Here is a 12,587-nt window from a genome sequence, read left to right on the forward strand (position 1 = left end):
CTACGCAAAGGTTTTTGCTCTTCCTTGTCAATGTGTACTGAAAGGTTATTTATTCAGTTTATTGTATAATTGAATACCATATAAAAAGTCATCCTTAGATGTGAAACTTTGAGGGGAGTCAGTAAATATTTATTGACTGATTGAATAAATAGTGGCATTTATTATTCTTTCTCAATTCAGATCAGCAATGAAATTGAGAATGTGACAGAGGAGCCCACACAACCAGCTGCTGAACAGATTGCAGAATTCAGCATCCAACTTCTGGGGAAGCGATACAGTGAAGAACTGCAGGATCCCTCCAGCGCCCTCTACCGGCTCCTTGTGGAAGAGTTTATTTCAGAGGTGCGTGATTTATTATTACTATTTTTAAAGCTTTTAGACGGAGCTTTAATTTCTTTCTGACATGTGCATTATAGGAAACCAAAATCATCCGTGAGTGGTTCAGTTGATTGGATGATATGGTTGTTTTGGGGCATTAACTCTCTCACAACAACCACAGTGGTTATGGGTGAGTTAAGGATCCAAGCTGCCCGACTACTTACCAGCTTCCTATGGGTGAAGCTTAACCATTTCATCCGAAAATTTTGTGAAAAGTTCAGAGACACAAACTCTCTTTTAGAAACCAAATTTAACTACCCATTAACAAATAAATGTCTCTGAACAGCTATGGACTGCTTATTTATTTATTTATTTATTTATTTATTTATTTATTGAGACAGAGTTTTTCTGTGTAGCCCTGGCTATCCTAGAACTCACTGTAGACGAGGCTTGTAGGATGTAATTATTAAAAAACAATCTACGCTAAAGCCAGCAACGCGGTCTCCCCTCCTTAGGGGAAAATTCTGCTACAGAGGCAGGCTTTGAATGCCTCCTGACTGCTGAGATTAGCGTGCGCCACTGCCACCTGGCTCAGCTTTATTTTTTTAGTTTGGGCACTTTTAAGTAGGTCACTCACAGGTAATGTGTATACAAAGTTAAGAAACACTAGAGGAATGTGGAAACGAATCACCCTTGTCTCTGTCCTCTGGTGAGAAGTTTTTTTAAAAGAGTTTTTTTCCCCCTTAGGGGCTGGAGAGATGGCTCAGTGGTTAAGAGCACTGACTGCTCTTCCAGAGGTCCTAAGTTCAATTCCCAGCAGCCACATGGTGGCTCACAACCATCTGTAATGGGATCTGATGCCCTCTTCTGGTGTGTCTGAAGACAGTTATAGTGTACTTATATACATAAAATAAATAAATAAATCTTTAAAAATCCGGAAGGATTCTGGATTGAGTTTGTTGCTGAATTCTTCCACTATACGTCATCCATACCTGGTACCCATCTTGTGAGCCTTTGCTCTTCTGTAGTATGGTGCTGAGTGCCTTCAGCTCTTGTACGTGGTAACTGGGCACACCGTTTCTCCCTGTTTAATTTCTTTTCAATCCCCACTTGATTGACTTCTCCTTGACCAAGTTTGTTAATTCCATTACCTTGGCTTAATTTCCTTCCCTGTCATTGTGTCCAGATGGGAAACGAAAAAATATGCGTCTGTCAGCCAAATAGCATCATCATGACCATCAGACATGGGGGCAGTGTAGGCCAGACAATTCGTTTTCCTAACTGCGCAGCCAAGTTGCAGGGCTGTGTGGTATGTGGAAGAAATGTCAGCCAGGCCGGTGGCCACCTGGCATCAGAGACTGTCTTGAATTGGCCGTCTGGCTTTCCTGACTGGATTAAGGAACTTTTAATAAGCTTCATCATTTGAGTAAACAGCTGCAGGAGTGATTGGAGGTTTAGAGGAAATCTGATAAATACTCTGAAAGGGGTCCCGTCAGTGATGACTTTAGGAGATCCGTGGCCACCAAGAGGTGATCTGAGGGTGAGGAATGGTCGGGGCAACCATGAGTCACCCCTTCTCCATTCTTGGGTACTGCCTGTACCATCATCACCTTCTGACCCCAAGTGACATGTGACCTAATTACTATTTCTTTACATGGAAGGCTTTCCTCCTCCTCTTCTCTTCCCCCTCCCTCTGCCCTTCCCCCTGTGTGTGTGTGTGTGTGCAGGCAGGAACATGTGCTTGTGTGTGTGTGTGTGTGTGTGTGTGTGTAATGTCCTGAAGGAAACTGCCATTCTGCCTTCTGCAGAGGACACGGCCCCTTCAATGCTCTCCTTCAATGGCACAGGCACAGAGGTTGCTCCTTTGTGTTACCTCCTAAATAATACTGGGAATCAGGGAAGTGAAAGCCTGCTTGAACGGGAGGAGGTTCCGACACCATAACTCTTTTAAAATTATTATTTATTATTAATTTATTTATTCACTTTACATCCCGATATCAGCCCTACTCTGGTCCTAGTTTCTTCCTCTTGCAGCTCCTCCCCCACTCCCTCCTCTCCTTCTTCTCTGAGAAGGAGGAGCCCATCAGTCACTGCACTTCTCTCACTGAGGCCAGATAAGGTGGACCAGTTAGGGGAGCGGAATCCACAGGCAGGCAACAAGTTCAGGGACAGCACTCCCGTCTGCTCCAGTTGTTGGGGGACCCGCATGAAGACCAAGTTGTACATCTGCTGCATACGTGCAGGGGGCCCGGGGCCAGTTTGTGCTCACTCTTTTGTTCTGTCTCTGAGAGCCCCCAAGGGTCCAGGCTAGTTGATTCTGTTGGTCTTCCTGTGGAGTCCCTGTTCTCTTTGGGTTCCTCAATGTTTCTCCAACTCTTCCACCAGACTCCCTAAGCTCCATCTTATGTTTGGCTGTGGGTCCCTGCATCTGTTTACATTGGCTGCTAGGTGGAGCCTCTCAGAGGACAGTTATGCTAGACTCCTGTCTGTAACCATAACAGTATCATTAATAGCATCAGGGATTGGTTCTTGCCCATGGGATGGGTCTCAATTTGGGGCAGTTGTTAATTGGCCATTTCCTTCATCTCTGCTCTATTTTTTGTCCCTGCACATCTTGTAGGCAGGGCACATTTTAGCTCAAAGGTTTTGTGGGTGGTTGCTGTCCTTATCCCTCCACTGGGAGTCCTGGCTGACTTCAGGCAGTGGCCACTTCAGGATCCATATCCCCCAATAAGCACCCTGTCCCTCCCCATCTTAGGTTTCTGGAGTGTCCTAGAGATGCCCCTAGCCCCCGCTGATTTCTGTTCTCTCCTCTGTTCTCCCTAGATCCAATCCCCTCTCCTCATTCCCTCTACTACCCAGTTCCCTCCTTCCATCCACCTCTGAAATCTATTTTATTTCCCCTTCTGAGAAAGATTTAACCAGCCTCCTTTGGACCTTCCTTGTGACTTGGCTTCTTTGGGTCTGTGGATTTTAGCATGATTCTCCTGTACTTTATTGTGGCTAATATCCACTGATCAGTGAGTACAAACCATGCATGTCCTTCTGGGTTACCCCACTCATGATAATATTTTCTACCATAAATTTTTTTTATGAGGTTACTAGAGAGAGCATGGTAAACCTGAGGCCATATCAAGTTTGACAGAAAGGGCTCAAGATAGTATAAATGTGGGGGGATCTGAGGAAGGCAGGCACAGTATGGGAAAGGCAGCTTCTCTACTGTGCTTCTACAGGCTGAGGTCAACTGTTTGTGTATAGGGATGCAGATAAGTATCTTTACGTTTTAGGTGGGGCTTGGGAGGCAGGAACCTGTTCATGATTATTTCAGCCTCTAAATGAGCAGAATGTAAAAGTCAGGTCTCTCTCTCTCTCTCTCTCTCTCTCTCTCTCTCTCTCTCTGTGTGTGTGTGTGTGTGTATGTGGTGTATATGTGTGATTCAACCTGGATGTGGAGGTCAGAGGACAACTTCCATTTTGGTTCTTGCTTTATACCTTGGTTGAGACAGAGTTTCTGTTGTTCGCTGATGTGTGTCTCAGTCTGACCTGCTAGCTCCCAGGCATTCTCCTGCCTTGGCCTCCTACCTGGACCACTAGGATTACAGATGCTCTTTAGGGCATCTGGCTTTATGTCAGTTTCTGGGCATCTGAATCCAGGTCCTCACACTTGCATGACAAACATTTTACCCATCTCTGTCTCATCTATCCATTTGCCTTTCAAAGTGGTCCTTCCTTTGTCCCTTACAGAAGTTCCTTCAGAGACTATAATGAGCATCTCAGTTTCAAATGTATCATGAGACAGGAGTAACAGGAAAGGATAATGTAGTTCAATGGGCAGAATATGGACGGCAGTGTTAGATAACTGACTTGCAAGAAACTTCTGGGCCAGCCATCCTTGAATTCTTTATTCTTAAAACAGGAAGACCTTCGATGAACCAAGATTTTAAAAATTGTACTCCCTGACATTATGAGGGATTGGTTAGAAGCTTCCTTATTTTTGAGACAGGATGTGTTTTTGAACCAGGAGCTTGCCCATTTAGGATGGCCAGCAAGCCTCAGAGATCCTCCTGTCTCTCCCTTTCCAGCCCTGGAATTTCAGGCTTTTCCATGTGGGTGTTGGGACACAAACTCAGGCACTCATGCTTGCATGGTAGGGGCATTATTGACTGAGTGGTTTTAATAGCCCCTTGAATTCTTTGTTTTTGAACCAAGAAGATCTGCAGTGAACCAAGATTTTAAAAAGCACTACTCCCCTGATTTTGTGAAATGTGGTTAAAGGAGAAGTCTCTATGGCCCCTAATATTTCTATGTTCTTGTGTCAGCCCCAGACTCATCCATCTGGTAAGCCATCCTTGGGATTATTATGGATTAAATATTAACTTTTGTTTAAACACATATTTTAATATAATTAGATTATTTTTAGATCCCCAGTCTGGCATTCTGTCTCTCTCTCCAGTCACTGAGCTCTGATGGAAAGATGTGGTGGCGTTTTAAAGGCTTGGTATTAAACCCAGCTTTCATAGATATGACACTTATAAATTGATATTTTAACCAGTGGAGTTATCTGGGCACTGCTTCTTAACTTTGGGCCTTGTAGACTTTTTTTTTTTTTGAATGCTGAATGTGTTCCTAGTTCTCTTGTGATGTGGAGACAGGAAGCAGACACTCTCAGACATGTTCACACTTACAGAAAACAGACACTCAACTCTGCCAGGGTGCTGGCTGAACCCAGCTTCCCAACTGGGACAGGGACATTTAAAAATGCTGTTATACAAGTACTATTAGAGTGCATTGAAGTATGCTTTTCATAAATTAAAAAAATAAAATTAAAGCACATTAAAATCATAAAGGACAAAATGGCAAAGCATTTATGACAGTCTTGTGGCAGACACTATTTTCTATCATGATTGTAACCATGGTCACTTTTTAATCTATGTGTACAAGCTCTGATAATTGTAAGATATATATAGCTCTGATAATTTTAAGATAAGAATCTACTCTTTATTCTGCTCTGTAAAGCATCTGAAATACACACACACACATACACACACACACACACATATATATGTATATATATATATTTGCACATTCTACATAGTTACCATCTTTATTTTCGTTTTCTTAACAGGTTGAAAAAGCATTCACAGGGTTACCCGGCTACAAGGACATCCGTGTTCTGGAATTCAGGTAAAGAGATATGCTCTGAAAATGCATGTGCACAGTGCTGCTCTTTGAATGGAAAAGCCTGGTGTCCATCACGTATTCTAGCAGCATGTGATTGGAGTGCTATAATAGTGTTCCTTGTGGTAAATTAGTATTCCAACACTAGCCTGATACAGATGTAACTGAGCTAATGAGAGCAAAGCGATGTATCATGGAGTTGTAGCTTGGCCTGTAGGTAGACCACAGTAAGAAATGAGGCTTTGTGTTACAAGTTACAGAGCTCTCCTTTGCCGCTGGACCCTGGCTGGAGCCAGACTAAAAAATGACTTCAGGCCTTTTCTGGCGCTTCTCAAGGTTGTAGTGAGGTGACTGTCAACCCTCAGGGCAGACACTTCCAGCCCTCCCTTTCCAGAGGAAGGAACAGGTTTAATGGATTGAACTGGCCTACGGTGGACAAGCAGTTCTCACCTGAGGGTGGAGGAGAGGTTTTGGAACAAAATAGCTTGTATTTTAGTGCTTGTTCTTTTTTTTTTTNCTGGAACTCACTTTGTAGACCAGGCTGGCCTCGAACTCAGAAATCCACCTGCCTCTGCCTCCTGAGTGCTGGGATTAAAGGCGTGCGCCACCACGCTTTGGTTTTTTTTTTTTTTTTTTTGGTTTTTTGTTTGTTCTTAAACTCCTTGCATGAGTCTTCCACCAAGGAAACTGGCCATAGCCCTTGCCCAGTTGTTGGATATAAGGAGGTGGGTTGGGGCTGGCCTGAACGTTCTCAGCAGGACGTGTGGTGGCAGCAATAACAGCGAGTGTCTATGTAGCACTTGTAGTGTGCCTCTGTGTGTGTGTCCTCACCTGTGTGTGTACATGTGTGATGCATGCGTGTGAATGCGAGTGAGCATGTGTGTGTTCGAATGTTTGTGAGTATGCATATGTGTGTGTGACTGTGTATATGTGTGTGTATGCATGTGTGTGTGTATGCATGTGTGTGTGTGTGTGTTTGCACATGAGTGTGTATATATATGTATGTATGTAGATGTGTTTGACTGTGTGTATATGTGTGTTCATGTGGCAGAGAAAATAGAAATTATTGACCCGAGGGCACACATTTATTTAGGGCAGAGAGTTTAACTATCTACCTGACCTCATGCCACAACAGCCCTTCTAGTTGACCCTTGACCATGTTTACGTAATGCTCCTTCATGATTACCAGAAGGAGGGTCTTTGAAGATCTCACTTATTTGGTAGCATGTGACACAACATGGCTGTTGATCCATCTTGTCCAGCTTGTCTGGCTGGGAATACGGCCTGTGCACCTTGGACTATCTGGTTTTTAGTGCACTAGTTGATCTCAACTTTTGCTCTGTATAGAATGAATTTACCTGTGAGTCCTGCTTTATTAGAAATGCTTTCTTGGTACTTTGGGTAAATCAATAGTGTCTTTCCTTCCTAGTCTCTTTACACGCCGTGTGGATATTGGCAGTCCTTAACGAATCTAGTGAGGAGTAAGTGAATTAAGTTCCTGAAATACTTAGCACAGTTTCAGGAGTAGGAAAACTATTTTTAACAAAAATTTATTATTTTGTGAATATGGATGTTTACCTATGTGTCTGTGCTCCACATATGTGCAGTGCCCCTAGACACTAAAAGAGGATGTCAGATCTCTGGGGACTAGAGTTACAGACAGTTATAAGCCAAGATGTGGGTGCTGGGCATCCAATCAGGGTCCTCTGGAAAAGCAGCTAGTGCTCCTAACTGCTGAGAACGTCTCTAGACTAAGAAGTTCTGTTTGATTCCTGTTATGTAAGCAAACATCAGAAGCTGTGCCATGTCCTGTAGGCTAGCTGGTCTGACCCTTACTGACTGTCTAAGACTTGTAATTATAAGTCATTACAATTACATTATTATACATTACATAGTTGTAAGTCATCTTTTTTTGGCTTTCTTTTTAATATTTACTTTTTTATTACATGGTCATTGGTGTTTGGCCTGCATGCATGCCTAAATGAGGGTGTGGGATCCCCTGGAACTGGGATTAAAGACAGTTGAGAGCTGCCATGTGGGTGCTGAGAATTGAACCTGGGTGCTCTGGAAAAGCACCCAGTGCTCTTAACCACTGAGCCCCTTCTCCAGACCCCACCCCCTTTTTACTCTCTTTTCTTTTTCCACATTTAAGCCATTTAATTTTAATGTCATGCCATTTGGACTTACTTTTTTTTTTCTTCCTCGAAAAACATTTTAATTTTCTTTTGAAACCAAGCTGCGAGACTAAGAGCCAAAGATTGCAGTTAATCACTTAAACATATTGCTAATCAGAATTTTTGGTTTTCGTCCATTTTTATACATGTGTTATGATTTTTATCCTTTGAGAATTTCAGGTGTTTTGAGCATATTTGCCCCACCCAACTCCTCCCAGATCCCCCCACCCCCCACTTCCTCACTTGGCTTCCTTTGTATATTGTTCTTTGAGGAGGAATATATGGTGTATATGTTCATGATTAATCTCATCATTCTCTTACAATTAAATATTTGTTTTTTTTTCCTTTTTTTTTTTAGCCAAAAAATCACTGTGGTAAATCTGTATAATACATTGCTAGAATTAGAATTGCTGGCTGGATTTGTATGTGCTTACTTTTTTAAAATTAGGAATGAATTTTATTATTTCCATGAATGGAATTAAATACATACCATATACAGATCAAAAGGAAAACAGAGTGGTGGATAGCAAAAACAGAACCACTTCTCCTTTTGATAAGCAACCCGTTAGCAGCCTCCCATATGCTGCAGATGGACCTCAGTTGGGTCCTCGACCTGCAGGAAAACTCAGGGTTCAGGTTACAAGCGAGCAAGGAGTTGGTGCGGATGACAAACAGACATGGACACACAGAGAGTGTGTATCTGAATGTAATTTTGTCAAAGTTAGCATCATATATATTACAGAAGAAAACAAAGAAGTAGAGTGTCACAGCAGGCAAGGTACATTGAAGTTATGTGACAGACCTTTTCATGAATAATGTACTATTGTAGTTCCTCCTTAAGCCACAACCCTCCTTTTTCCTAGGCCATGGTAAATTCTTGGATATGGGAATGCCAAGGTTCCAGGAGACTAAGTTTCCATGAACTTTTAGCCTCGGGACTGCGTCCAGGTTTCTAGACCTGTCACACAAGTCACTACTGGAGTGGATGTAGCACCATATCTTTACAAAGATAGTCTATGAAAACACTAACATTTTTAAAAAAAGATATTTATATACACTTTAGATGTTTACAGATACAATAGAAGAGGGCATCGGATCCCATTACAGATGGTTGTGAGCCACCATGTGGTTGCTGGGAATTGAAATCAGGACCTCTGGAATAGCAGTCAGTGCTCTTAATCTCTCCAGCCCAACACTAACGACTAACGTTTTTATAGAGTAACAATTCTCCTGTTTGGGAATATACACATAGGTTTTTTGTTTTTTGTTTTTGGTTTTTTTTTTTAAATTGAGCTCATGAAAGTCACGGCTCCTTCCAGGATGTTGCTTGAGGGAGAACTACCCAGGCTGTCATATCTATTTATGTAAGGTACATGTTTTATATTGTTTCATTCAGCATCATGTAAACTCATAGTGGATGCTACTGAAAATGTATTTCTATTGATTTCCACTCTGCCTATGAATCCTTCTGAAGGAAGAATGCTCTTGGATGTGGGAACTGACATGTTCTCATTCACAAGTTTTCAAAACAGGACACAATCTGAACTGACTGCTCTCTACACAGAAGTGGAATTGCAGGGTCTGCCTTTGCAGTAAGACAGTTCCTCTTAGTCCCACGATTGTGTAGCTGGAGACTGCTTCATCACCTCTCAGTGGCTTATCCACTGAGGGTGAAAGAGTAGAAGCAGTACTCTCTTGTGTTCTCTGAATTCCTGCGGACCATTTTCCACAAGCTGGACCACAGGTATGTCCTTGGGCTTGGAACACGCAGGGAAGTACAACAATCTTGATGAGTGACTAAGACAAAAGGAACTCCAGCCCTTGAATGGTTCTTTGAACATGGGACTTTGATGACAGCCAGTTAGGTTTCTGCTTTGAGTTGCTTCACTTGAGAGATCAGTTTGCCAAACAATCAACTTGCCCTTATTCGTGGGACTCATGAGACAATCTCTGAGACACTGTGGCGCTCTCCCTTGGCTGATGTAAGCTCTATTTAATTTATTTTTTATTAATTATTTTATTTATTTACATTCCAAATGTTGCCCTCCCTCCTGTCCCCATTCATAGTTCTCTCCCTCATCTCCCCGCCCCTTCACTTCTGAGAGGTCCAGTCCCGTCCCCGTCCCCCCCCCCACTGGGGCATCAAGTCTCTATAGGATTAGGCACATCCTCTCCCACTGAGGCCAGACAAGGCAATCAATCCTCTGTGATGTATATGTGGGGGGCCTCTAGCCAACCTGTGTAGGTGAGCTTTTTTCTTCATGTGGGAGAGAATTTGTGTGTGTGCTTGAAAATTGTCTCCTTAGGTCAGTCCCAGGTCAATAAATAGTTTGATTAGGAATGGGATTATGCTTGGAAAATAACTTCCTTTAATGTTTCAAGATTATTGTTATATTTTGTTTGTTATTCTAGGAAAAAGTTCATTTTTCATTTGTCTTTCACCCCTTAAGGAACTATAGGATTAATCTTTCTATTTTAAAAATTAAGTTCTGAAACAGATCTATACGTCTGTTTTCCTTTGATTCTACATTGCATTGCCCAAAGGACGTTCTTTTTTTTTTTTTTTTTAATATTGGTGTTGTGTTCTTTTCTCAAATATTTATTTTTATTCATCTATACATGTGCAGCTGCATTTGGCTATGCACACCTGAATTAATGAATACCTGTAGAAGCCAGAGACATTGGCTCCTAAGAACTAGGTTATGAGCTGCCTGATATGGGTGTTAAGACCTGACCTCAGGTCCTCTGTCTGGCTCTTCACTACTGAGCCATCTCTCCAGCCTGACATTTCTAATTTTAATGCCAATAACCAAAGTCTTCTAATGATCTACCAAAGAGGTTATTTAACAAAGAGATAAATTACATATTTGTGAAGTATTTTTAGGGTAAATAAAACAACTGTAAAAATCATTGCCTTTAAATGGCTTCCTTTTTTTTTTTTTAACCTTCACTACTTTTTAAATCTTTTAAAACTTTTTTTTTATTTTTAGACAGGGTCTTTCTATGTAGGTCTGGCTGTCCTGGAACTACAGCCTCGCCTCAAATTCACTTTCTTTTCTTTTCTCTCTTTTTCTTTCTTTTCCCTCCCTCCCTCCCTCCCTCCTTCTCTCCCTCCCCCCTCCCCTCCCCTCCCCTCTCTCTCTCTCTCTCTTTCAACTTCTAACACAGTAGACCTGATTTGGTATATTTCACTTGAGAAGGCATTTTGAGCCATGTGACATGAACGGTGATGAAATCTGCACAGTGATGAATTATGTGACAAATAGGAAGGCAATTGAGCTCTAATTGATACTTTTGTTATTTTTCAGGGCCCCGGAGGAAAATGACAGGTAAAGTCCCTTGTGCTACTTTCTATGTTGTCCATTGTCAGCATCTAGTGTTAGGGTACAGGCTCAGTTCTCCAGTCTCTCCCTGTCTCATTATACAAAATGCCATGACAGATGTTGTAGCTTTTGAAGGCCATAGCTTCCCTATTGTAATTTCTCAATGCTACTGGGTGAGAGTAGACACAGCTGATGCACTGTACACTAGAGAGCATAGCTCTCTAGTGAAGCTTTATTTATTCACTGGGTGTGCTGGTACATACCTGTAGCCTGAGTCTTTGTGAGGCCAAGGTGGTCGTACGATTACAAGTTCAAAGCCAGCCTAGGTTGCAGAGTGAATTTCTCTGTTCAGACAAATAAAATACACAAACTTTCCAAGACAAAAAACATTTTATGAACACTGAAATAGGAATACCATACATTAGGCTGAAGTTCTCTCCTGGCTGACTGGTACTTTAAACATTGAGTTAATTTAAAGTAGGAGTAAAGCCCATTAGCAAACATACTTTCAAGTCCCCTGTGCCATTAAATAATAAAATCAGATGCACTTTAAGGTGCACTTAATGAAGGTGATAGCACTGAGACTTATATCAGTTCACTTGTAAAACTTAACTGTTCTTGAACTTTTAGGAAGCACACTGTAAAGACACAACCAATACCCCTTTTATGAAAAGGGTTGGTTTTCTCTATGGATTCATAATTTACTTATAATTTGTCTCTCTTAGAAGCCTGGTAGACACAAATGGAGTCTATGAAGCAAATTCATAGGCTGACTATAGAAGTGTTTAGAGATTACATTATCATTTCCTCATTGTACAGTCATCTTGGCATCTTTGATTTCTGTATTTTCGGATTCAGCCAACTGATAATGAAAACATGATAAAACAAAACAAAACAAAAACAAAGATAATAAAGACCTTTTTTAATCTATACTGAATATATATAGGCTTTTTTGATAACCATTATGCTTCAGATAATAAAAAGTATTTATATACAGTAATTAGATTGAGTAGCATTCTATAGATGATTTAAAGCAGTGATTCTCAATCTATGGCATGTGACCCCTTTGGGGTGTTACTTATCAGATATCCTACATATCATATATTTACATGATGATTCATAACTAGCAAAATTACAGTAGCAATAAGATTATTTTAAGGTGTGTGTGTGGGTAATCACAACATGAGGAACTATACTAAAGGGTTGCAGCATTAGGAAGGTTGAGGTCTACTGATTTAAAGTGAGTAAGGTTGAGGTCTACTGATTTAAAGTGAGTTGGAGGATGTGTGTAGTGGCTACTCCACTGTAAACAAGGAGCTTGGACACCATGGAATTTGACACACATGAGATGAGGGAGGTTACTGGAACCAATAGTTTGGCTTGAAAAGGACTTTCTGATCTTCTTCACATTATTTTGACAAGTATTTGTGAAATGTGGTGTTATTGGGCAGACTCCATGCATAGAGAAATGACTTAAGTTCTGGGTTTTGTCTTTTAGAAATGCATAGGGTGGAAGTCCTCTTCTCTTCTCTTCTCTTCTCTTCTCTTCTCTTCTCTTCTCTTCTCTTCTCTTCTCTTCTCTTCTCTTCTCTTC

General features: G+C 41.4%; 1 protein-coding gene across 2 annotated transcripts in view; it reads left to right on the forward strand.

The window, feature by feature from the left end:
* The window catches only part of Impg2 (interphotoreceptor matrix proteoglycan 2), a 66,435-nt gene that overhangs the window by 23,620 nt on the left and 30,228 nt on the right, over positions 1 to 12,587 (forward strand). For both annotated transcript variants that reach the window (XM_021185504.1, XM_021185503.1), the window contains exons 8-10: positions 181 to 342; positions 5,444 to 5,502; positions 10,979 to 10,999. In XM_021185504.1, coding sequence (XP_021041163.1) covers positions 181 to 342; positions 5,444 to 5,502; positions 10,979 to 10,999 — 242 coding nt within the window. The remainder of the gene's footprint in view (positions 1 to 180; positions 343 to 5,443; positions 5,503 to 10,978; positions 11,000 to 12,587) is intronic.

Source organism: Mus caroli, chromosome 16 (assembly GCF_900094665.2).
Source record: "Mus caroli chromosome 16, CAROLI_EIJ_v1.1, whole genome shotgun sequence".
Classification (NCBI taxonomy): Eukaryota; Metazoa; Chordata; class Mammalia; order Rodentia; family Muridae; genus Mus; species Mus caroli.